Below are 27,173 nucleotides of genomic sequence, written 5' to 3'. Positions count from 1 at the left end.
GAGGTTAGGGGGCCAATGTAGAAAGGCCTTTACATTTCCATGTTGGCCAATCATTGGAAGTGGACTGCCCAGGAAATGAAGCAGGTCCTTGAGGGAGGTGGCTCTCTTTGCCCAAAGCAGTCTTCTTATCTCCCCATAGAGGCATATAGCCAAGGTCTGTCTGCCAACAAAACTCCCAGAAGCTGGGGGAGTACATCCTTTATTCCTAAAGGGGGATATAAATGGCACATTATACTATCCTGGGAAGGAACTTAGACATCACTTACTCGAAGCCCTTATTTTATAGTTGTTCTCTGAGGTTCTGGGAAAGTAAGTGGCTTACATATAGGATCCAGGTTTCCTGACTCCTATAGTACCACAACTTCCACTACACCATTGTGTTCTGGCTTTAAAAAATATTAATGGTATATTTGAAACAGGTTATCTTGGTGACAACAGTGGGTTGAGGAATTCTTTAATTAAAAATAAAAACTTTAAGAGGGAAAAAAATGGTGTAGATGATAGAGGCTCTGTTCATCCCTCTGGTGACCAAATCATAGCTGTGACAGAAACAAGGAGCAAGCGGCAAGGAAAAATCACCTGGGATCTTGATGAATAAGTCACACAACCAGGGAGAAATCCACCAAACCACCCTGCAATGGCAGAAGGTAGGATGAGGAGAGGACACGGGTCTGCCCAGTCTCGAGCGGCTGAGTGAGACAGAGGCTGCGGCGGCAGCAGCAGCAGAGGCCTCTTAAAGGGGCCATGTCTGCAAGTGGATTTTCATATTGATGGACCTGCTCACTCTGAGCACCAGTGACAATAGGCTGCGTGCAGGGGCCACCAGGGACTTATAGGGAGACACTGTCAGAGTGAGGGCCAAGGTGAGACTAGCCCTGTACAGAAGTGCCAGCAGTATCCATTGTTCCTTGTTGGGCCCTCCCCACTACCATGTGCAGACACAGCACCGCCATAGCCGTGACTTCACCACACTGGATAACAGAGGTCGCTCTGCCCAGAGCATTCTCTGAAACCCTGCCTCACCCAACTCATGGCCCCACCCAATCCACATCCAAGTATATCCTCAGCGAGTCAGGTGCTCCTCACTAAGCAGCACCTAGACTCACACTGGAGGCAGCTAGCCTCAGTTTCTGGTGTGGCCTTTTCAGGTAACTATAAGAACAGCGTCTGTGGATTGCTTGCTGAATCTTAACAGGTGGCTCCAGAGGAATAGAGGCCTAGGCTAAATTTGGCCTGCAGATGAACCCCTCTCAGGGCTGCCACTGGACACCAACTTCACAAATACACATTAATAAGACCAAGAGACTTAGGAGCTTTGCTTAGTACATAGAAACAGACACGGAAAGGTAGCCAAAATGGAAAGACAAAGAAGCAGAAACCATATGAGAGAACAGAATAGAGATCCAGATATAATTGAGTCAAGTAATCTAACAGATGCAGAGTTCAAAACACTGGTCATAAAGATGCTCGATGAACTTTTGGGAAGTGTAGATAAATTCAGTGAGAACTTCAACAAAGATAAAAAACATAAAAATGGAAATGAAAATTATAAAAGGGAACCAGTTTTAAATGAAGAACACATTATCTGAGATAAGAAGTATATTAAATGGAATAAACAAAGGAATAAACGGAGTGAATAAAGAAAAGGATCAAATGTCCTATCTAGAGGACAGGAAAGCCAAGGGCATTCAATCAGAATGGCAAGAGATAAGATTCCAAGACTATAAAAAAAATTTACGAAGCATATGGGATGCTACTAAGGGTCCAAATATACATCTGATCTATGTACTTGAAGAAAATCAAGATGTTGAACAGCTGTTTGAAGAAATAATGATGGAAAACTTCCCTGACCTGGTAAAGGAAATGGACATAAAACCCCAGGAAGCTCAGAGAATCCCCAAAACCAGGGATCCAAAGGGGCCCATACCAAGACACATCATAATTAAAATGCCAAAGGTTAAATACAAAAAAAAAAAAAAAAAAGAATATTAAAAGCAGCAAGAGAAAAACAGATAGTTACCTATAAGGGAACACCCATAAGACTGGCAGCTGAATCCTCAAAAGAAACTATGCAGGACAAAAGGTCTTGGCAAGAAATATTTGATGTGATAAAGACCCAGGATCTATAATCAAGAATACTTTATCCAGCAAAGCTACCAGTTAGAGTTGAAGGACAGATAAAGAGCTTTTCAGACAAAAATAAGCTAAAGGAACTTATCACCACCAAGCCAGTATTACAGGAAATGTTGGAGGGACTTCCTTAAGAAGAAAATACATGTATCAAAAAAAAGAATAGAAAATGGTAACAACTACATTCCTATCAATAAGTACCTCAAATAGAAAAGAATTAAGTGTTCCAACTAAAAGATAGAGTGGATGAATGGAAAGGAAAACAAGACCCCTACATGTTGCCTATAAGAGATTAACTTCAGATTAAAAGACACACACAGACTAAAAGGAAGGGGATGGACAAAGATATTGCTTTGATGGACCTAGAAGGTATTTAAATTAGACAGAGAAAGATAAACACTATATGATTTTGCTTATGTGCAGAATCTAAGGAATAAAAAGAACAAACTAGTCAAAAACAGACTCACAAATATAGTGAACAATTTGGTGATGGACAGAGGGAAGGCGGGGTTGGGGAGCTAGGAGAATGGGGTATAGAGTTAAAGAATTACAAATTAGTAGCTGATGGATGGTCATGAGGATGGGGAGTACGGCATAGGGAATGCAGTTAGCATTAATACGTTGGGTAGGTAAAGGGTCAGGGGACAGAGGGAACAAATGGGGAGACTGTTTTATGATCTATATAGATGTCTAACCAATATAGTGCATACTTGAAACTAATTAAAATAAATTATAAAAAAGAAAAAAGAAAAAGAAATAAAAACTTTCTTTTGAGAGTTTTGGGGAAAAAACAAAATTTGTTTCTGGGTTGAATAAATTATTGCAGCTTGCTCAAATTACTTGGTTATTATTTTAGTTTAAGATGTTGGTTGATATTGAGGTAAACATTAAAAATAGACCTAAGAGAGACACATCCTAGTTTTTCCCCCAGCAGAGCATGCTGACCTCTGAGGCACATTTTTCCTGTATGGATATGGGGTTCCTGACTATAAAGTAAAAGAGATCAGGAACTGATTCTCTACAATGGCTATCAGGTCCCAAAATTCTGGCTGAATAAACAACAAGAATTGGGAGCCTATTAGAGGGGCATAGCTGGTCTGTGATAATTTTCACTGAGAGTTCCACTGACAATTGTTGCCATTCATTTGCCTTACTATATAATAAATCCAGCATTAAGGCTATGGAGAGAGAAATTCAATGAGTCTGATTCTCCTGCCACATAATGAAGGCAACCCTTGCAAAAGACTGGACTCTTTAGGAAATTATGGTAATTAACCTTTGCCTATTAAATAAACACTAATTAGCAAATATCAGCCTGGTGGGGTGGAAATGGCTTCATAAACCTGGGTTCTTATCCCAGTTCTATACCAACTATAATAAGTATATGACCTTGGACAAGTTATTGCACCTCATAGACTCACTGGTAAATGCAAGAGTTGAACTAAATGATCCATTTCTGCTTTAACAGACTCTGCTTTATCTGAAGCCAGAACTTACTCATGCACCTCCAAGAGCAATTTTTTCCCTTGCCATGAATATAATAGCCTCTCCTTATCCATGGTTTCAGTCACCTGTGGTCAACCACAGTCTGAAAATATTAAATGGAAAATTCCTGAAACAAACGATTCAAAAATCTTAAATTGTGCAATGTTCTGAGTAGCATGATGAAATCTCCAGCAGTCCCACTCCATCCTGTCCTGGACGTGAATCATTCCTTTGTCCAGCATCTCCACACTATTGCATATGCTCCCCACCCACTAGTCACTTAGTAATATTCTTGGTTATCATATCGACTGTCTAGATATTACGGTGCTTGTGTTCACGTTGCCCTTATTTTACTTAATTATGGTCCCAAATTGCAAGATTAGCAATGCTGGCAATTCAGACATGCCAAAGAGTAGCCATTAAGTGCTTCCTTTAAGCGAAAAGGTACAAGTTCTAGACTTAATAAAGAAAAAAAATCATATGCTGAGGTTGCTAAGATCAAATGTTCTATCTATGAACTTGTGAAAAAGGAAAAGCAATCTATGCTAATTTTGCTGTCACATCTCAAACTGCAAAAGTTGCAAACCCAGTGCATGGTAAGTACTTAGTTAAGATGGAAAAGGGAATATATTTATGAGTGGAAGACAGGAACAGAAAGAGATGACATTCATGTAACTTTTATTACAATATATTGTTATAATTGTTCTATTTTATGTTATTGTTGTTAATTTCTTACTATGCCTAATTTATAAATTAAACTTTATCATAGGTGTGTATGTATATGAAAAAATATAGTGTTTATAGGGTTTAGTACTATCCTTAGTTTCAGGCAACCACTTCGGGGGTTGGGATCTTGAAATGTATCTCCCATGGATAAGGGACAGGGTGGGGAGGGGGGGCGGAATACTGTATATGGTGAAATCCGGCCATAACTGATTAAGCATGTTCTCTGGTGTGGTGTTAAGTTCTTTGCAAACATTCTATCACTTAATCTTCTGAACCACTCGGTGTTCTTAGTTGCAAACAGAATCCACTCCAGCTAGTTTAACTAGAAAAGCAGCTCACAGGCTTCCTGGGAGAGTCACAGATCAAGCTCAGAGGCCGTGCTAACGCGTACAATGCCCAGTGGTACCTAGGGGGCTGCTCCAATAAAGAGTCAAGTGCTGCCACTCCTGGTCACACATAGGAAGCTCATGCTCATGCTGATGCTGCTGAGATTGCAGACCAAAGCGTTGCCGTTTCTTCTCCAGCCACGTCTGACACTTCAGACAACACCCCAACCAAAAAGTACAGTCTCTGCTTCCTCACAGTGCTCATTTCCAAATCAAAGTCACATGTGGGGGCCTCTGAAAGAGCCTAAAGCACTTGTCAGTTCCCTCGCTACAAGGGAGGCTGGGAAAGTGAATTCAGGATTTTCTCTCAGAAAGGGGGAATCATAATGTGAAAATTTCTTCACATATAGAAAATATTCCGAGGATGTTAGGTGGCCACAAACATGACAATATAATGGTCCACATTTTGCAGACAGAAAAAGTGAGGCTTAAACTCAGAAGGCCCATTACTTAGCCACTTATACTGCTAGGAAGTAATTTAATAAGATTTAAACCCAGTTCTGTCAGTATGCAAAGACAACCCTCTTCAGCACTCTGTTATTCTGGGTGTTTTATAGTGATTAAGCTTTCCTATTAAGGACCAAAAGAAAAATAAAACTCTTAATTTGCCAAATGAAAGTTTGTTTCCTGACTTTTCCTCTTTTCACTCCCTTCTTCATCAATAGTAAGATATGTTTGCATATTCTACTTATGCAATCAGTGTCATTCAGAACTCCCTGCAAACAGCAGAAACCAACAATGGTTAGTTAAGCAGAAAATGAATTTGTTGCAAGTATTTTAAGCCCCTCAAGAATTACAAAATGCCACACTCATAGGGAACCACACTCATAAAATGTACAGGCAATTGAAGCCACAGCCAAGGCCACACCACGGGAACAGCCTTCTAGGAAACCACTGCCTTCAAGCTAGACACTGGACACTGCCACCAGTACCACTGACGACAGACACAGCACATGGTCACTGCTGGAATCAATGGCACAATATATTTGCTGTTCCTGTTTTTTGCATCACAAGCATTGATCAGCCAAGCTTGGGTCAAAGAGAGCAAATAGTTGGGCTTTGGGGCTTTATTAGAGGGAGGATGGGCCCTGCCTCCATCAAGACTCTCGCAAGAGGTTGTTCAGATGCTGGCAGGATCAGCAAAGGATGAGAACTGAGGCAAATCAATCCTGATATCCTGATGTCAGAGACTTGCCTCAGCTTGGCTGTAGACACCTGTCACAGTTACATAAGTCTCTCATTTACTGACCTTTTCTCCCAGTTCATGAGAAATGAAAACACAGATCTGAGGTCTTCTTCATGCAGGCCAGATGTGAATGGGCTGCCAAACCTGAAGGTGAAAAGAAGTCTGCTTTCTCCATGCAGGAGATGTAAAAGGTCTTGTCCAGAGAATTGAAGGATGAAGAAGGAAGCTTTGTCAAGGCCTAGGTAGAACCCATGAATAAGCCAAGAGGAAGAAGAAATAGACAGAGTGCTCCACCAAGCACAGCTCAAGGGCTTTGATCACCACATGCCTACTTGGCCATCCCATAGGGCTGATGGGCAATCTTGAGGCTCTGAAGCACCAGTGGAGATGGAGTGCCCTCAAAGCAGGGGAACATCAGGAGATATCCTCGTCTCTAATTAGTCATACATCATTCACAACTAATACTTAGACACTTAACATGTGTCAGCTACTCCACTAATTTTTCTATGTGGATTATTCCATTTCATGCTGACGAGATCTCTTTAAAGTAAGTTGTATTATTATCCCTATTTTAAATATGAGCAAACTGAGGCTCGGAGATGTTGTTTAACTTGCTCAAGACCACACAGTAAGTGGGAGCATTCAGGGATTTGGACCTGAGCAGTCTGATTTCAGGGTCCCTGGCCAGGACTTTTCCCTTTTCTTTAGAAAATCACAAACAAGAGGCCCACTTTAGAGGTCGCTGCCATGCTTTGTATAACCATTTAGATTGGCCCCCTCCACTGAGTATTAAAAGGTTATATACACTGGTGGGCATGACGCTTGGTGGCACCGAATTTCATACATGCTGCTAGACCGATTCATTTTATTGCCCACTTCCTCCTGTAGGTGTTAGACAGGGCCCTGCTCTGGTAGACAAATCACTTATTCTCACTATCCATCTGTTGCTTCTCTATAAAACAAGAGGGTTAGACTAGATAGTCTATCTCAGAGGTCCTTTTCAATTCTAAAATGTTATAGAACTGAAATTTTCCAGACACTGGGTCTTCCTCCCAGGGCTTATATTAGCTAGTGGTTTGGGTCAGCAAGGTGACCAGCCATCTCCAGGCATGCACCCCCAAAAGGTCATGACCATGACCTTGTTCTCTGTGTCCAGCCACTGACACCCACAGAGTTTAACTTCAGGCCAGTATTAAGTCATGAGGATGAAAAGCTGAGTTCCAATAAATGAACAGATTTCTACTTCTTTGAGAATTAAGTAAAAACTCCTAAAAATATTAGGGCAGAATTAATCTAAGTAAGCTTAGGCTGTCTTTTGCTGATGTGCAAAGATGGTGAAGGATGGAAAGATCTTCAGAGTGGTCCAAGAGAACTGCTGGGATCCAGAAGTCTGTGTTAGAGAAATGGACCAAACAGGTACTTATTACAAGAAATGCTTCCAGTGACTGTCTGCTATAAAAGCCATGTCTGCCCCTAAAGTCCATTGACCACTATACATGATTTATGTGATGGCAACCTCCAATAGCCTTTTTCCACTGAGCCAGGCTGCTCCAGCTTCACTGAGGGAAGGATAGGACCTTCCACTACAATGCTTTTAGAGTGTGAATGAAAAAAAATGTTTTAATTAGGTACACCCTGTTTTAAAGTAGGATGCTATATCATCAAAAATATAAAAGTGGTATTATATTATTTTTAAGTTCAACTGTATAGTATTTACATATTGCAGAGTCAATCAAAACAGTTAAAATTAGAATACAGAGTAAGGATGCCAATGTCCTGTTTAGTCAGATTCAAGATCCACTTTCTTTCTGTAGTTTGTCTCAGTGCACAGTACACAGAACATCCCCATTGACACATAAGGGATGGAAATGGGAGCAGTTAGAAAAAAAAAGTTAATTGTGTAATCTCAAAATACTCCACAATGAAACTAGAAATTTGAAAGAAGAGAATTAGAAAATTTTTATTTCAAAGATGAATCACCAATGATTTCTAAGAACTGCTTGCATTCCTAATATTTAAAAAGCAAACAAGTCCCCATAATTACAAGAATTTCAAAGACTATCTAAAATATGGTATGATGGCCATGTTGTGCTTTCGCTTGTTACTGCCTGGCCAACTGTGCCGCCCAAAGACAGCATGCTCCAAGATGAAGCACGGAGCCTTCTGGATGCCTGTGGGCTGTTCTTAAGGGGAACTCACCACTGTGATGGGGGACTCACCACTATGACACTGTCAGGCCTAAATTTTGACATCAGTGATCTAGATTTAAACTGGAAAACTGACAATTCATACAAATAAATGAAAGAGCATTAGAATTCTTTCTTAGAACTACCACCTTCTTAATCAAAAACAAATTTATAAGCTTAAATATATACACAGAGATGGCAGGAGACATTTTGTTCCAAAGTCTGCACAAAATGAGTTAACCTGTCAGCCCCAAATGAGGAGGTAGTCTTCTGCCATTTTAGAATTTGGTCTAGGATACTTTTGGCCAGGTATTGCTTTATAGTTTTTATAAATAATTAGAAGTATATTTAAATAGCATTTAAATTGAACTTGCAGAAGGCCTGAAGCACCTCTGCAGACCATCCGACAAAATATAGTATGGATGTCCCTGTTCTAGAAGTATTTTCGGGTGAGAGGGAAGCTGGAGAGAGAACAAGCTTCTCAGACCTACAGCAAAGAGCAAGGTTTTACTATAAATGTGAAGCGCAAACAAGAACTTCCCCTTTCAAGAAAATTAGTGGAAATGAGATTCGGATAAGTGGTGTCAGTTTATATGAATTGTGTCTCCTCTAGCTTTTGCTGTGTGTTTTATTCCATGGTTATCCTTGAAAGAACAGTCATGACAAACCCTTGTTGAACACTTACTTTGTGCCAGGCATTGTTCTCAGCACCTAACATGTATTACTCACTTGATCCCTATAACAACCCTATAGTAAGGTAGCAACAATTATTATGCCCATTTTACAGATGAAAAAACTCAAGAACAGAGGTTAAGCAATTTGTCCAAGATCGCACAGCTTGTAGGGAGCAGAACCATCATTTTAATCCAGGCAGTCTGGGCTCAAAGGCTTAACAACTACATCCTACTACCTCTATGGCAGTAAGAAAATAAAATGATGATGGTTCAGCACAGATTTTGGCAATCCATACCACCTTTGCAGAGAGGGAAATGTAACTGGTAGCTTCCAGGTCACTTTATCACAAAATCCAACTTAAGAGCTAAGAAAGACCAAAATAATAAATAACAATGGATGATATACCTGTGTCTCCTAAGTCCTAAACTAGGTTGAGTTCCTATTGAAGCTGGTTCTGTAGCAGACCCAGAAAGGTCAGAATTGGTGAGGGATCCAGACCTGGTGAGGGCTGGGGTTGGAAGCTCAGTTCTTTATGTGGGAAGGAGGCTAAGAGGCCCTAGAGGAGTCAGAGAGATGGTGTTTTACAAATCTGCTCACATTTAATCCTCTCTCAACACAGCTATGTGGCAGGCATTGTTACACCTATTGTTACCCTTTTAAGGGGTCAAGGAGTTTAATGCATTTGCTCAGGATCACACAGCTAGTAAATGGCAGAGCCAAAATTATACGTAGGGTTCTCTTATTTCACCACAAAAGTGTCTCCCTCAGGATAAAGATCACCTGGGGTACTCGTTAAAAAATTTTTTCAAGTCTCATCTACAGAACAATTTGCAAAAGAGGGCCTAGGAATTTGTTTAATTATGTTCTTCCCTCAACCCCCAATTTTAATCAACAAAAGTAAGTTTGAGGAACATTATGCTATGTCATATTATTAAAACCCCCTCTTTTAAAAAATACAAGCTCTAATTGCATTAGACTTGTTCCTAAAGGTCAAAGAATACGCATCCAAACCAACTAACACAGAAATAACTCAATTTACTATGTTAATATGAAAGGTGGTGACAAGTGATGGCCACTGGGATGTAGAAAAGGAGCAAGGCTGGACAGGAGCCTCCTTTCACCACTTTCAAACCATATAACCTTTGATCTAATCCATAGAAAAATGAAATAGAGTAATGTAAGTGAAAGTATTTACATAAAATGTAAAGATTTTAGAACTGAAAGGTATTTGTTTGTTTGATACTAATCATTGAATGTAAGTATCTTGGGACAATGTTTAACACTCTCTAATCAAAAGCTGTAGTCTTTAGTCCTTACTAAACAATGATTCATTCTTTTATTGGGTATTTTTTATGTGCCAGGCACCACTCTGGACACTGGCAATATGGCATGGACAGACAGGCTCATTCAGTGTTTACATTCAAACAGGAAAAGGCATAAAATAAACAAATAAACACAGCGATGAGAGACTATAATAAGTATTAGAAAAGGAAAGGAAGAAAACAATAGGATAGAGTGGCTGGAGTTAGGGATGGCCTTTCTAAGAAGGTGACATTTGAACTGAGACAGTAGAGTAAAATGGAGCCCATCCTGTGATGAACCAAAAGCATTCCAGGCAGGTGGAACAGCAGTGCAAAGGTCCTGGAGCAGAAAAGGGCTACAAAGTACAGACAGGAGGCCAAGGAAGAATTATGTGAGCCCTGGGAGGGACAATGTGGGGCCATATAGACCATGTTCAAGTCTGGATTTTACTCTTAAGTATGAAAGAAAGTCCTTGAAGTTTTGAGTAAAAAAAAAATGACAACCTAAGTTTTAACACCTTTCTCTAACTTCCAAGTGGAGATCAAGTTATAGGACAAGAATGGTAGTAAGAGACCAGCTCGGAGGCTTCTGCAGTTGTCCACATAGGAGACATTGGTGGCCTGGGTCTGGTAGTGGCAGGGGATAGGGAGATGTGGGCAGATGAAAGGAATTGGAACAGAGCTAACAGGATTGGATGTGGGTATGAGGGGAAAAAGGGGCCATCTCCAGTTTGGGAGCCTCTCTCCTAACACCACAGCTTCAAGAACTTGAAGGCAATCGATTCTAGGAATGCTGGATGCTAGATTCTGGAGCCAAATCCAGAGTCCCTGAGCATTCCAGACAGTGGGTAACAGACCCACTTAGGAGCTGAATTAAAAGGGTAGGAAGGTGGCCGAGAAATACACTTTATCACATCTGACCTAAGATGAAGAGCCCTGAAAAAATTAGTAGGGAAATGTCTTACTTCAATAAAACTTCACCAGATGGAGGGTAGAAATTGAGTCAATTCGTTTTTCTTGAATTATTTTTGTCTAGCCTTTATTCCTCCTCCTAGAATCTGATGCTAAGGGTTGAAGGAGGCCTGGGACAGAGAGCCTGAGAGAAGGGGGACAGAGAGGAATAGTGAGGGAAGGAAGAACAGAAGAGTTTGGAGACTTGCTGGGCTCCTTGGCCCTGGGAAATGCAGGAGCATCCAGGCTATTCTTCTTACCAGCTTTGCTTTTCTTTGTGTCTGTCTCTAGGAGTGACAGTGCAAGCCCTTTCAACAGTTGCCATCATGTTTAGCTACTGGGTGAGTGTGAAACTTCAAACCATCTCTTTGGTGGGCAAAGGCTCATGTCTAGCTCCCTAGCAAGTAGGTAGATGGCTCAAGTCTTGATAATGCCCCCCAACACACACATCTCCTCCCCTTTAGAGATTAGTGGGGTTTCTCAGTATCTCACACTGCAGTGTGAAATCCCAGGCCTGTCTTCTAGACCCACACGGTCCAGTATGGTAGCCAATAGTAGTTGTATGTTGCTATGTGACCGGTGTTGTATTTCTCCTGAACAGCACAGTTCTAGACCCAACCTTAATCTCCATCAGAATTTACCTTTCTGATGACTCATTCCTGCGGTGCCTTACTCAGTAACTGATAAGCCAATTTATTGTGAGGTGATAATGATTTTGAGGTGGGAACGATAATAGCCTAATATAGTGCCTCTCCCAGGGAAATGATACAATTCAAAATGATTTCTGGAGTTGGAGGCCTTTCCCCCAGTGATTAAGTCTCGATTGCTAAAAGTACATAGCTGGGGGTGTGCTAAGCACCTGATGAAACCAGTAAATGTTCATGCATGTTGTGATTTTAGGAGCAATGGATATGCCACCTGTTCACACACACTTTCCCACCTGTGCTCATAATTCCAGTACGAGTAATTAAATCTTTATCTGTTCCTGTGATTAGATTCACTACTTAAAATAAAAATACTCTAAGACCTCAATATGCCTGAATTTATCAGATTGGGTGTCATTCTGATTAGACAACTGGGACTGCAGGAGAGTATCAAATTCCTAGCAGTCCAGGGTAAGATGATGTTGAAAGGAAAGAAAATAATGAAGATGGAAAATTTAGAAGAACAAAAAGCAAACTTCGTCTGCATCAGCATTTTACTAAAGTAACTCTGAGTGTCACTGCCAACAGGAAGGACAGGGAGAAGGACAAACAGGGACAGGAAAGGTGCATGAGTATCCTTGGCATCCTGCAGTGAGGCATAACAAGGAGGTGCCCTGAGGTGCTCTGATGGTGACATCAGATTCTCCTGTGTGGGAGGTAGCTCAGGTGCCTAGGTGTGCAGCTCTGCAAGCTCCTGTCTGCAGGTGGTGGGGCAGCCCACCCTCATTCCACCTCCACCACAGGATGTCAGTGCGGTAATTGTATCAGTCCCTTTAGATTACAGCCTCAATTTTTCTAATTGAGCAGCAATATTAGCAGTTTTCTTTGCATTTGCAATGATTGGATTCTGGGTCTCCTGCAGCCAATGCCTCTCTCAATCTGCTCCTCAGCTTTCTGAGCGGTAAAGGCACCAATAGTGACAAATGATTTAGCCCAGGGGAGATGTTCAGAGTAGATATCTAGAGAAGTACGTTTTGAACGATGTGATTTTCCCTTACCTGTCTCCACTAGGCCAAACCTCCGGACACTTTAAACCTGTGCCAGCTTTTAAACAATGACCTAGCTGCAACCATTGCAAGCCATCCCAAGAGGTTCATGGGTCTGGGGACGTTGCCCATGCAGGCCCCAGAGTTGGCTGTTAAGGAGATGGAGCGTTGTGTGAAGGAGCTGGGCTTCCCAGGGGTCCAGATCGGCTCCCACATCAATGAGTGGAAACTGAACGTGCAGGAACTCTTCCCTGTCTACGCAGTGAGTAGGCAATACTTGTTCAAGGAACACATAGCAAAGCTGGGCAGTGGCTAGGTGCTGGCAGGAAGAAGATAAACGTACCACTTTACCGGAAGGGAGAAAGAGATGCCTGATGACATGGTGGATATTGGAGGAAACGTGGAAAGAGCTCCCCAAAAGGAGTGGGCCATTTCCCTAGACAAAGGATAGGTAGAAATGCTTCCTAGGCCAGCTTCGAGTTAACTCAATGAAATCTCTCTTCTTTCTATCTCCCATACTCTTTTTAATCTTTCATTTGGAAGCCAAAGTATTACCCTCATTACAGACACTGCAAAACAACCATGTTAATGACATGCAAGAAAAGGAAAGTATTTTTGGAAAATACATAAAAGTATAAAGAGGAAAACAAAAAACCTATAACCCACCACCCAAAGATAACTAACCACTGGTATAGTATATTTCATTTATATTTCATTTGTGTTTTTTTGCATATATCTGCATATAATTATTTTTTAATGAAATCGTAATTCTATTATACATGTGATTTCATATCCTAATTGAGAATTTTCAACCTAAATGAAAATTCTCGGTGATTTTTAAATAACTGCATAATACTCTAACATACGCATATGTTTTATTTAATCAATCCTCAATTGAGATAAATTTTAAGCCACATATTTTGAAAATGTATAATAAAAATACATAACAAAAAATGCCATCCAAATGGCATAGCGAGTATATAAATGTTCATGGCACAATTACTCATAACTTTATTTGAAATATAGCATAACAAAATATATTTTCAAAAACTCTGTGCCAGGTATTTCACAGTCCCATGGTCCTCTCCACCAGTCTTCCTCTACCTTCCGTTCTTTCTGCTCCTAAACCTGTCTTTCCTTAATACCAGGATTCAAGATGCATAATTCTATATTTTATTGCATTTTCTACTTCCCCCCTAGAATTATAACAGCATTGTTTTCTATCATTTTCACTGTAAACACAAACTCTTCAATAATGAATTAAATAGATGTTGGTAGACTCACTATGCACTGTAATCACTGATCATTTTATTCATTTAATCTTTATTGAGCTCTGACTACATGCTAAATTTTTCCCATGTTTGTTTCTATGGACACTGCCCACTAGTTGGGGGATTGCCTATTAAATTGCCTCCTAATAACCTGAAAGATTTAATGTTCCTCTAAATATTGAACTCCCTGAAGCTTATTGGCTACAGTGACTGAGCTATGCAGTATATGTTTTCTAGAAATTTTAATGAGCTTTGAAAGAGGATTTACTTACTGGGCATCCAAGTTGTTTCAGCAAAACTTCAGCTGCAATTCATTTTATTATTCATTGGAATTGGAATTATGAATTACTAAGGGTCTCAGAAAGCAACAGCAACTGGTTGGGGTCCAAATGGATGGTATTTTCATTCGTTTGACTAGCTCAACCCATCCATCATTCTAACTAGGCTGTTTGTGGGCTGCAGTCTCTGAGGGAATTTAGGAGAGCATCCTGGCCCCAGTTGATTTGTGATGTCCTGGGATTGACAGCTCATTTGTTTGGTTAGCAAGACTTGTCAGCCTCACTACTCTGTAAATTGTGTCAGTAAAGTGCTGAAACAGATGAGAGGGTTACCATGAGCCAAGTTGGCTTTGTCATTTCAAAGCTGTCCCCTTTATCTCCTAGACTTCGCTTTTCAGTGAGTGAACCCAACAATATGCATTCAGGTCAGTTCAGTTTTCTGGCACAAAAATGACTTTGTTAGGAGTATAAGGCAGACAGAGTAGTAGTGGCAGACTGCCTACTTCTGCCATTTATCAGCCACAAGAACTGAGAAAGTTACTTAGCATCTATCTGCCTTAGTTCTCCTCTTTTTAAGATGGGAGTAATAGGAGTGCTTATCTCATAAAGAATTAAACTAGTTAATAATCGTAAAATTTGTATAACGGCTTTGGCACATAAGTTAATGTGCCAGTTAATGTGAGTTATAATTTTGAGAGTATAGGGATTGCTTTTTGTTTTCTCTACAATGCCTCATATGCAGAAGGTAACCAAAAATATGTTAATTTCATTTGAATAGACATGAACCAGCATAGGCTATAGAATCAAGTTTGGTCCTAAAGAAGAGTCAAATCTAATTGAGATACCATGATCAAGTGCCTTTGTCAAGCCCAACCATCCCGAGAAGCCAATATTCTCTTTCCAGCCTGCATCCACTATCAGAAACCAATTAGTTCCTCTCCTGTTAAAAGATTTGCATATCTCCCGCTCCTCAGAACCCATTAAATTAGAAGTCCTTTCTCTGATCTACCTTTGGCCTGCCACTTCCAGAATCCCCTGTTGTCCCAGAATTGTTTCTACATTTTAAAAATGCTTATGTACAGAAGTTGTATTGCATCAGCCTAGTTAGCTCACATATCAATATGTAAGTCACTCCTGGACTCCAGTATATTTGGAAAAGAAGTGTGCTAAAGAAAATCTGTTTTGAACCTAGATAAGTACTAATACTCAATGCCTGTTGAGGGGACTTTTTGAATAAAGGTCTTTTCATCCAGATGGTATTTCCATTTCTCAGAAGGCCCTGGAGCAGGTTTGCCCATGACATTCCTCTCAGTACCTGCCCGCCTGAGGCATTAAGAGCTCTTTCCTTTCTAAAGTCATTTCATTCACACGAGACTATTCAGAAACTCATCTGGGCTCCTGAGGCTATGTGAGAGCTTGCAGACCCCAAAAATTCCCACCCAGTATCAGGCTCTGAGTAACTGGAGGTCTTGGGCCAGGCCAGCCTGCTCCAGCCTAGTCCTGAACCCCTGGCTCTCACCACATCACTTCCTTGCTTTCCATATCCTCAGGATTCCAGGTGGAGGAAAGGAGGGAATACTCCAGCCCTGACTCCAAAGATACAAACTGAGCAGTTCTAAAAGAGTGGACCAAGTAGGTACCCACAGGAGAAATGTCCCCCAGCATTTGAGATGCAGGATCAGTCCTTAAATATTTTGCTCTCAGCCAAAACATTTGAATGACGAATGTTTCCTCTAACTTGTTTTGCAAAACAGTATATTAAGTTAATCAACTTCAATGGTAAATCCACTGATCCCCTTGTTAAATCTAAGTGTCCTTTTTATTTTCCAAGCACAAGCAGAGTTTATCAATGACTCTTACAGTGATCAAGAAACAACTTCAAAAATATTTAAGTTTATCTATTGAGATCAATGCAGACCTAGAGAAAAGCAATTTCCCTAAAACAGGACCCTGTATTTGCCGACTCATCCAAGTAACTCTCTCTCTCTCTCTCTCTCTCTCTCTCTCTCTCTCTCTCTCTCTCTCTCTCTCTCGCATTGTTTCTTTGAAGGCAGCTGAAAAGCTGAACTGTTCCCTATTGGTGCACCCGTGTGACATGCAGATGGATGGGCGAATGGCCAAATACTGGTTCCCTTGGCTTATACGTTTGTCTCAAACTGAGGGTCTAGAAAAAGATGATAAAGTCTTTGTTTTTTTTCAATTATCTATCAACCTTATTATGTCAAAGAGAGAAAGTATAAATTATTAAAAGGACTGTGAGTTATTGAGCTCTCACCCAGACAAGTGCTGCATATATCACTTGTTTTGTATGGATTGTGATTCTAATCATATCCACACAAAAGTCTACAAAGTTGACATTATAATAACCATTTTATAGATAGAGAAACTGAGTCTCAGAGTGGTTAGGAAAGTTGTCTAAGTTACACAGTGAACAAGCACAAATAGAATTTACACATATCTGTCTGTCTCCAAAACCCCTTCACTACACAGACCTTAGAAAAGCTCCAAAAATAAGTAGCCATGCTTATGTAATAGATATTTTAGAAACCAATAACAGCATCGGCTCTTACAAATAAGAACCCTGGAGTTATGAGTAGTAGGTCACCTTCTACCATCCGAGGAACTGAGGCCTTACATTATCGATAAGAAGAAATGGAGACACATGTAAAATTCTGGGGTCACAAGTGAAAAGTGGAGCTCATATACAAACCCAAGGAAAAGTGGTCCCCAAATGAACAGCATTGGATTTACTCTGGGGAGGCCATCATCCATTCTCTTCTCAGCCCAATTAATACAAGTAATTATGAAGTAACCATTATGAAGAATTAAACGGAGCAATATATTGAAAGTCAAACAACTGCATTTCAGTTCCAGCTAGTCTCTATTTTTCTGTATAACCTGTGGCAAGTCACTTCACCTCCCTGGGCCCAAGTTCCTCATCTGTAAAATGACAGAGCTGGTCTGGATTCTCTTTCTGCTCTGATATTTTATGTCCCTGGCATTGCTTTTGAAGACCAGTGTATATAGTAAGGCATCTTCCTATCCATCCCCTATCCAATTTTTGACAACGATTAGTAGAAAGAGATGACCTAATAAGCTCAATGCTTTCCAGCAACAAAGAAAATCTCATCCTAATTCATACAACACTTTGATAAGTAAAACAAACTTATTTATATTGCAACTTCCCAGAAAGCATTTGCAAAAAGGGTCATTTCATCATTCATTTATGCAGCATATATATATATATATTGATCTCCACCAGCATGTCAGACCTGTACTAGACATTGAGCATATTGACACAAACACAACCTCTGCCCTCCTGAAGCCTACATTCTGGTTAGAGAAAAAGGATGACAAACAAGCATACATATCATAAACAAACCAACAAATAGGCTAATTTCAAAATTCTATTCTGGATACAAAAGTGGTCACTGGCAGATTGGAGAATTCCCAGCAAGAGAGAGCCATAACCCAGTTTACATTGTAAATATTCCGTTTTTGGCTCCTGTATAGAGAATGGATTGTGGGGCTATAGTCCAAATAGTTAATGGAAAGCAGAATCATGGGACCAAAAAGAAGTGATGCTGTCCATCTCCCTGTCTCAGGAAGCTTGGCCCACTCCCAGATACATATGAATCCATCATTCTTCCAAGAGGCCAAGGAGCCAGTTCATCTCTATCCACATCACGACAGGGCAGGATGTACATTCAGTAAGCCCCACTTGGCAGCCAGAAAATTAGGCGTTTCCAGAGGTGCAAGGCCCTGCTGTGGAGCCACCAGAGATTTCATAATCACAGTCTAAAAAGCAGTAATCTGAAAATGTAGCCCGGACTGACTCCGTGGAGGTAAAGGAAGACATCAAGCATGAAGTATCTGCTTGTTCTAGGAGCACGATGCACTTGAAGTAATTCATTTAATCCACTTATTTTCAACCTCAGCTCTAAGCAGCAGAAATTTGGAATGAATAATATTAGTTACTATTTATTGAGCACTTACTAAGTGGCAAAACTAACCATTATTATCCCCCATTCTACAGATGAGGAAACAGAGGCACAGGACAGCAACTAATATTTGTTCAGTACATCCGATGTGAAGTTCTGGCCAAGAACTTTCAGACACCATTATTTGTAAGGCTCCACATTAGCCTTGCAAGATGGGCAATACTGTCCACATTTCACAGGTGAAGAAGCACAGGCTCTGGGGCATTACACCTTAACAAAGGCTTGAAAGAAAAAAACTGGAACAGTTAGGGTTCAACCCAGACTCAGTGTACTCTCTTGCCCCCTTGCATCCAAAACTGAAGCTGGGGAAATCAAGACAAAAGCCAGGTCCTCTGGCTCCTTGACTGTTCTAGCTATTAGATGACTCCACCTGCAAGTGCAAATAGGAAGCGTCAGATTGTCCTGCTTGCCAAAGTAATAGCTGTATACAGTCAAACCATGCTGGGGCACAGAGACCCCACGTTTCTCAGCACTGACAATTACAGCAGCCTGCTTCTCCCTGGCTATCAGCATCACTGAACTTCTTGCTTGAGGTGACAACCATTTCCTCTTTTCGGGAATGCCAGCAGAGACCACTGTAGCCATTTGCTCCATGATCATGGATGGAGTGTTTGAGAAGTTTCCTAAACTGAAAGTATGTTTTGCATATGAAGGTAAGACTCCATTTATATTGGTCAGCTCAGCTGCCATAACAAAATACTGGACTGAGTGGCTTACACCACAGAAATGTTTTCACCGTTCTAAGAGTTCTAGGATTAAGGTGCTGTCAGAATTGGTTTCTAGTGAGGCTTCTCTGTCTGGATTGTAGAAAGCTACCTTCTCACTGTGTCCTCGTATGGACTTTACTCTGCATGCACAGATTAGAGTCCCACTTTAAGACTTCATTTAACCTTAATTATCTTCTTAACAGCCCTGTCTCCAAATATAGTCACCTTGGAGATTAGAGCTTCAACATGTGAATTTTAGAGGGACATAATTCAATCCATAACATCCTTCCAGTCATCATTGTAATCATAAAGTATTTGATGGTTCAGGAACCAAATTCCGTTTTTACAGACAAGTTGTTTAATTGGCACAGTTTTTGCTTTATTTTGTTTTGTTTCTATTTAAATCTCTCTCATCAGATCACAAGCTCTCCAGTTTGCAATAGTTTCCACCATTCACATTGTTATTAAGTAGACCTATTTCATTCATTTATATTTCCTGCTTGGTCCCTGTAGGTAATTGAGTTCATGACTCTTAGACACATATAGGCACAAACAGAAACACAGAGACACACACACATAGATATGCACATACAAACACATGCAATCAAACTCAACATGCTGTTATCTGATCTGCTTTTCCTTCTCACTACCATATAGAGACATCTTTCAATGTAAATACAGAGCTCCTGATTTTTGATGGTTGCTTGCATGGCAATACATTTATGAATATGCCATACTTATTGAGATATTCCTCAACTGATAGGTTGCCTCAGTAATTTGTTATTACAACCATGCTACATTTGAAAACTCTGACTACATATCTTTATACAGTTGTCTTCTCTCTTTAGGATAAATTCCTCAAATCTGAATTTCTACACGAGTTCATGTTGTTTCTTCTGGGTCACCTGTCAGCATTTGGAATCCAATCCTTTGTAAATACTGCTAACCAGCTGGACTACAGTAACTTCTCTTTGCACACAATATGAGGATTAAAAGGAATCCTTTACAATCAAAGCCAGCCCTTCAGTAATGGGTTTTATTTGCAGGTGGAGCCTTCCCCTTCAGAGTAGGAAGAATCTCCCATGGATTCAGCATGTGCCCAGATCTGTGTGCCCAAGACAATCCAATCAACTCAAAGAAATACCTTGGTTCCTTTTACACAGACTCCTTGGTTCATGATTCTCTGGCCCTCAAGCTGTTAACAGATGTCATAGGAAAGGTAAGCTGGGTATGCCATTTAGCTGGCTTGTAGGGAGCAGAGTACAGGTTCAGCAACCAGTCACTGAGTCTCTCTCCAAAAAAAGGGGATGGAAGAAAAGGCATTAGAAGAAAGAAGAGGGACAGTGAGGTTTGAAATTAGGTTTGCTTGTACAAGGAGGGGATCGCATGCAGAACATCCTTCAACATAGAGTGTGTATCACCAGGGGACCATTATACATGCCAGGGAAATTCTAGATAATCCACATGACTGAGTAGTTTCCCAGATAAGACTCTGTTCCTCTGGGTCATCTCTGTATCTATCCAAAATGATGTATTGTGATGTGATACACAGAAAAAGCTACCAGTTTTGAAGTCAAATTAACCTGCGTAAAAATCCAGATTCTACCACTTTCTAACAAAATAAATTGTGAACCTAATTGTCCTCATCCACTTAATAAAGAAAATTGGAACATTAAAGAAGTAGGAAACGGCTCCAGACAGGGAGGCAAAGAAGGATAATGAAGGGTCTTGTGTGCCACCTGAAATTTCTTTCTGGAATAACTCAGCCTTTGTTTTGAAAATGATTCTTTCACTTGGCAAAAAAGACCAGGATGGGAGTACTTTAAACTTCACAGGGATGTCTTTCCTCTGTTGCGGTCTGCTAGCAGGTCTCCCTGTTGGTGGTATTTCCACCTTTAAGTACTCTTTTAAAATGCTAACTCAGCAAGTTAAGACAATTTTTAGAGCAAAGGCCAGCCTGATTTGTGAAAAGTCTAAAATATTTAGTATTTCGATTCTATTTTATTACAGACAGATACTCATAGAAGTTGTCCAAATTTTTGCAAAGGAAAAAATATCTGAGGTTTTCTAAAAGAATATGGACATACTTAAAGATTTGCAATAAGGTACTTATTGACTCAAAGTAGACTCAAGTAGACTCAAAGGCATGTATAATCTTGTTTGGAAGAAAAAGAGGTCCACCATTTGAAACGTACAAATAGTATTCTATCTCCAGAATGGAGGTTTCATCCCACTTTAAAGGGGACTGCCTCTCTGATTTGAGAAACTCAGTGATATTAAACATTCTAGTTTGGTATTACATTATGTGACTGAGATGTGTTTCTGAGGCTTCAAGCTTTTGTGTCATTTCTGCCAAAATGGGTGTTTGCCAGTTGGTCATGACCTTTAATTGTTTTTGGTTAGGACAAAGGGACTCTGGCAAGTATGTAAGCAGAAAACTGCAGAGTTCAAGAAGCTAAAAGAGACTGTAAGCTCTGGACTTCGAGCTATGAAGAAGGGGGAGTGGGAAAGTAGCGTGGAATTGGAGAAAGTTTCATTCTTATTACCTCCCATCAAGCCTAGTACCCATGGTTTTCTTGGAAATGGCAAAACGAGGAGAAAACATCCTTGGCAAATACAACACCAACCTCATGAGGGATACCATCAGCAGTGAGGAATATTATCGGCATCTTCAAACAGCATTCAGGATGGTACACATTGACCACAAGCCTTGTGGATAGACTAGTTAGTGAGCACATGTGAGTATCCCCCTTTTGGGGATCCCCCAGAAAAACTCAGAGAGAACTCTGCAAAGTTAGTGGTGCTGAGATCTTCATTCAAACTGTGAAGACTTGACCCATTGTAGTCTGGGCATCCAAAGCAAATATGACCTCGTTTTATGTGACCTCACAGGCTGGTAAACCCAGAACATATAAGCAGTATCTATTAATAATTAAGGATTCTCTTTAAAATATTAATGCCTCCTCATTCTAGTTACATTCACATGAGCAAATTCTCTCAAAAACAATCTGCAAACCAGAATGGCTAAGGAAAGTCCTAGCATGGTGGCCAGGCTGCAGAGCAACTGTCCAGATGAGAGTAAGAAGACAGAATGCTGTGGAGGGAGGTCTCTAGGACAGGAAAAATGGAATTGATGGAATATTTGATATGTTTGAGAAGTTGAAACTACGACTGCCAGGAATTCAACACATCTGCTGATGCATTAGGAACAAGCAGTGCATACACAGAAAATTAAGCAAATGAAAGAAAAGGAAATAATTAACTCCAAGAACACAAACATCCATATGAAGGCAGACAGTCATCATACATTACTTAATCAGCAGTAAATAATAACTATAGTGTAAATACTAAGTACTGGTTTAACTGAAAATTGTAATTCTACTGAGAAAATGGAGGAAAGAAGTTGGGGTAGTAAAGAAGTTCTCAGTGATCGTAATGGGAAGTCAGTAAACACTGTTTAAAGCTGATAAATCAAGAAACAATAGTATATGCTTTTTATCTGGAGTTACGAAGGTAATTACCAAAAAATGCAGGTTAAAAAAATCAAAGTGGCTGCCTTGTGGGACAAGAGTTCGGAAACTGGGCACAGGACTGCTCTTGATAAGAAAGGTATTAGTAGTATTTAATTAACTATGTATAGAAATTACTTTGATAAATCAAAATTTTAAATACTATAAGACTAGACATGTCTTATGTATATAAACCAAAATATTTGTTGAACACTTACCCTTTCTAAAACACTATGCTAAACAGAGAACTTAAATTCCATAATCTCTTAGCGTCTTTCCATTTTAATATTCATTGCTTATAATTTATGTCTACTCTTTTTTAAAGACCAATACAAAGAGTGCTAGTTCTATGTTATCATTCTATCATTGTGAAAAATATGAAAAAAGGAAAACCTATTGCCTCCCTATATTAACATGATCATAGAAAATTCCCTTTACTTATTTAGGTGAATAATTTTTGAGAGGTCAGTCATCCTCCTATTATAATTTCATCATAATTTTGGCTGGATCCACTGGTAATCTATTGTTACATAATCTATTGTGCCAACTCATGGCTTAAAATAGTAATAAGCACTAATTATTTATTGCAGCCTCTGTGTGTCAGGAATTTAGAAACACCAAAGCTGTTTCAGGATCTCTCATTAGGTTACAAGATAGTTGTCAGTCAAGGCTGCAATCACCTGAAGGCTTGACTGGGGATGAAGGATTTATTTCCAAGGTGGCTTTTACACATGACTGGCATATTGGTGTTGGGTTTTGGCAGGAGGCCTCGGTTTCTCCCCAGCTGGGACTCTCCACGAAGCTGCTTGAGTGTCCTTACAATGCAGCTGGCTTCCCCCTAGAATGAGTGATCTGAGGGGAGGGTGGGGGGGGAGGACGAGAAAGATAGTGGAGGGAGGGGAGGACAGGAGAGGAGAGGAGAAGAGAGTTGAGGAGAGAAGTGGAGAGGAGAGGAGAGGAGAGGAGAGGAGAGGAGAGGAGAGGAGAGGAGAGGAGAGGAGAGGAGAGGAGAGGAGAGGAGAGGAGAGGAAAATATCAGACAGAAGCTATCCCTCTTTTTATGATCTAGTCTTGAAAATCATGTAGTATCATTTCTGCCTCATTGTATTCATTAGAAGCAAGTTGCTATCTGGCCCATATTCAAGGAGTGGAATGTCAAAGAATTTAAAGACATACTTTAAGACCACTGCATTCCACACACTGGCCACAAATTATTTCCATTCCTCCTAAATGCAAAATATCCTCACCCTTCCTATGACCACCCCAAAAGTCTCATCCATTTATAGCATCAGCTTAAAGTCTAGTATCTCATTTAAATTAACTTATGGATGATGCGCTCCATGTAAAGTTTTTCTCAAACTGAAGAGAAAAGTTCTTTGCTTAACACACAGACAAGCAAAGGATAGTTGCTACAGTCTCGCCATTCCAAAAAGGAGATAATGGGAGGTTCGGAGAAGTCACTAGTCACTAGTAAATCTGAAATCCATCAGACACATGTCGGCAGTTCCTTGATTAGAACTCAAAGCATAGGAGTAATTCTCCATTGTTCTTGGTTCAACACTCTGAGTCATCCCTCTTTTTTCTACAAAAGGTAGCCTATGTTTGTGGCTGAGTATTTTTTACGGACTGCTTCATGACAGTACACGTTTTGAGGTCCAAAGGTTTCTTTTCATTTTGTTCTATCTGTTCTTTTCAGTTCAACCTGGTGGTGTTTCTGCTAATGCAAATGTCTTAAAAACTTTGTGGGTCTTTTATGAATCTTATTAGGTTTCACACGATTAGGCAAAAGCCTTATCCACAAATCTCTAAGAAAACCCTTCTCTACTCTAGGTTTCTTAGAAGACAACTGAGAGACAACATTCTTAAGCCATCTACAAGTCCTTATTGATTGACAGAATAGTTCTCTAAGGCACTGCCTTAAATCTTTTGAGGTATTAACAAAGATATTATAGTAACATCTTGACTTCATTTTCAGACTATAGTTTTTCTAATTGTTTCCTAGATTTAATCTTTGCCAGAAATCAAGCTCTAATTTTAGCATTATTTGTCATTAGAGGGGCTGGGGATTTTCAAACCCAACAATTCTTGGCTCCTTTATATTTAATAATCCTTCCTTGAAGGTACTTCCCTTGCATTTTACTTTAAATAGAAAGAAGCAACCAGTTAGTATCTTCGATACTCTGTAAACTTCCTTAGCTATATCACCCAGTACATTAAATATGTTTTCTACTTTTCATATTACTGTAGGTGACATTGTTGCTAAAGTTTTTGCTACTACAGAGCAAAGATATCCTTTCCTCTAGTTTCCAAAAACATTTTACTCATTCTCCCTAACGTCCTTACTGATTGCCTTTCCACAGGCCAGCAGGCTTCTAATAAGTCTTTACAAGGATCTTTAGTCTTTCACTATTTTCAAGGCCTTTCCAACTTCCTCCCACAAATCAGTTCCAAATTCATTCCTACATCATGTTTTCAATATGGCAACATCATACTTCCTGGCACCAAAATTTGTATTATTTGTCTATTACTGCATAACAAATTAATCTAACACTTAGTGGTTTAATCAACAATGAACATTTATTATCTCATTCATTTCCACTGGGTCAGAAATTCAGGTAACCCATAGTTGGCCAAATTCTGGTTCAGAGTTTCCATGAGATTAAATGAGATGATTGCAGTCCACCAATATCTATCTATCTATCCATCCATCCATCCACCTACCTACCTACCTACCTATCATCTATCTTTCATCCTTTTGTTCTTTCATTCTTTTTTTGCACACTACTTATACTAGCTTAACTCTAAACTCGCCACCAATTTTATAACTCTCCTCTCAGTACATTCAAACACATTGGGTACAGTAGTATATTAATTCTATCTTCTTGAAGAAATACCTTCAGGAGTCTTTTGAATTGCTCCAATCTGGACTAGCCAGCTTCTTGGTGGAGAATATCACCAATAACTTTCTGAAAAAGGACATGAAATTTTTAAAACTTCTATAAATGTCTTTATTCTTTCTTCAATGAGTTGTTTGGCTAGGTATATAATTCTAGCTTAAAAGCTGTTTTCCCCTATTAATTATAAAGATACTTTTCCATTACATTCTGACTTCTAAGTGTTGCTGTTGAGTAATGTAATGCCATTCTAATCTATGAACCTTCATATAATACATGCTTGTCTCCCCTCCTCCCCCAAATCTCAGAGACTAAGATTTTCTTTTTGTCCTGAAGTTTCACAACAATGTTACTTGATACAGGTCTATGTCCACCCATTATGCTAGCCACTTGGTGAGCCCTTTCATTCTGTAAATTTTCTTAATTTGTTGCTTTAATGACCTCTTTCCCTCTATTTTCTCTTTCTGGAATTCCTAATATCTTAAAATTGAATCTTATTTTTTTCTGTCTTACATTTCCCCTTCCTTGACCTTTTGTTTTACTTACTTGGATATTTCTTGAACTTTAAATCCTTCTATTTAATTGGATTTTTTTGTTTAATTTCCAAAAGCTGCTGTTATTGTACTCTTCTCTAAACTTTTTTTTTCACATCTCTTATTGTTGAGTGGATACAATATATTTTCTTACCTCACTGAATATAGGAATAATTTTGATAAATTTATTTCTCTCTGTAAATCTTCCTCCAATTGGCTTTTTTCTCCTTTTAAAAAAAAATCTATGTTTTTCATATTAATTGCTTTCCTCAAATGCCTGTAATCCTTTACTGTCTGCTCATATTCAAGTGTGGTCACAAAAAATACGATTAGAAGTCTCTGCATATTCATGGGCCTATCAAATGTGATCTTCTCTTCACTCTTGCTGCTAGTCTTTGTTTTTAGTTTATACTTCTTAGTGGTTTCAGTTAGTTTGTTGATTTGTTTCTGCATGCCTGAGAAATATGCTGGAAAATGATAATACAATTAAGTCTAGAAATAAAAATAAGAGTGAAGATGACGTGAAAAAAAAAGTCCTGGAAATTCTATTCTTCTGAAGCAAATAGTGAATGATGCTTAAAAAGTTAATGCTGCACTACCTAGTAATAGTTATGAAAAATAGATCTTGAGTAAATTATTTGACTTCGTTAACCCTCAGTTTTCTTATCAATAAAATAAGAGATGATAATAACAGTACCTAACTCTTAGGGTGGTGATGAGGTAAAATAAGATAATCATGTAAAGGATATAGCAATATTCCAGTCCCATAGAAAGTGCTCAATAAAGGTATTTGATAAAGGTGCATATAGACTTTGAATAATTAAACTATAGTGAAAACCACTGTGATAATATCAATTTACAAGATTTTTCAATCATTTTGAAATGTTAACAACTTTACAACTATAAAATCATGAAAATTTGAGATAAAGGAAAAAGTCTATCTAGATTAAACTTCAGAATAAGCAAAACATGTTGCTGTTTGAAGCAATGGTGTAAAAATAACGCTTGGATCCTCTATGGAGATTTAATTGAAAGCGAAGAGGGAAAGAGTAAAAAGAGAAAAGAATCTAGAAAGTCATGCACATGCCCAGGAAAGGATGCATGCTCAGAAAAGACATGGTAAGACTCTAAGCTTTAATCTCTAGTGGATCACTAGAGATCAGCAGGAAGTGAACACTAAGGCATAGTTGTATATGGCCTGGCTAAGTGCTAAAGAAATTATCAACACAGAACCAATCTACAAAGACTAAGAGAGTATTTTTTC

At 39.4% G+C, this 27,173-nt stretch overlaps 2 protein-coding genes across 7 annotated transcripts in view; one reads left to right on the top strand and one right to left on the bottom strand.

The window, feature by feature from the left end:
• TMEM163 (transmembrane protein 163) overlaps nucleotides 1-27,173 on the bottom strand; it is a 342,830-nt gene that overhangs the window by 292,927 nt on the left and 22,730 nt on the right. The window lies entirely within an intron of this gene.
• Nucleotides 7,255-27,173, top strand: part of ACMSD (aminocarboxymuconate semialdehyde decarboxylase) — a 34,716-nt gene continuing 14,797 nt past the window's right edge. Inside the window, exons 1-5 of the mRNA XM_036237868.1 lie at nucleotides 7,255-7,329; nucleotides 12,742-12,978; nucleotides 16,316-16,409; nucleotides 18,800-18,919; nucleotides 20,020-20,192. Coding sequence (XP_036093761.1) covers nucleotides 7,255-7,329; nucleotides 12,742-12,978; nucleotides 16,316-16,409; nucleotides 18,800-18,919; nucleotides 20,020-20,192 — 699 coding nt within the window. The remainder of the gene's footprint in view (nucleotides 7,330-12,741; nucleotides 12,979-16,315; nucleotides 16,410-18,799; nucleotides 18,920-20,019; nucleotides 20,193-27,173) is intronic.

The sequence above is a fragment of the Rousettus aegyptiacus genome, unplaced genomic scaffold (assembly GCF_014176215.1).
Source record: "Rousettus aegyptiacus isolate mRouAeg1 unplaced genomic scaffold, mRouAeg1.p scaffold_m13_p_2, whole genome shotgun sequence".
Classification (NCBI taxonomy): domain Eukaryota; kingdom Metazoa; phylum Chordata; class Mammalia; order Chiroptera; family Pteropodidae; genus Rousettus; species Rousettus aegyptiacus.
The sequence above is the reverse complement of the archived record's forward strand: the minus strand, read 5'-3'. Positions and strand labels throughout refer to the sequence as shown.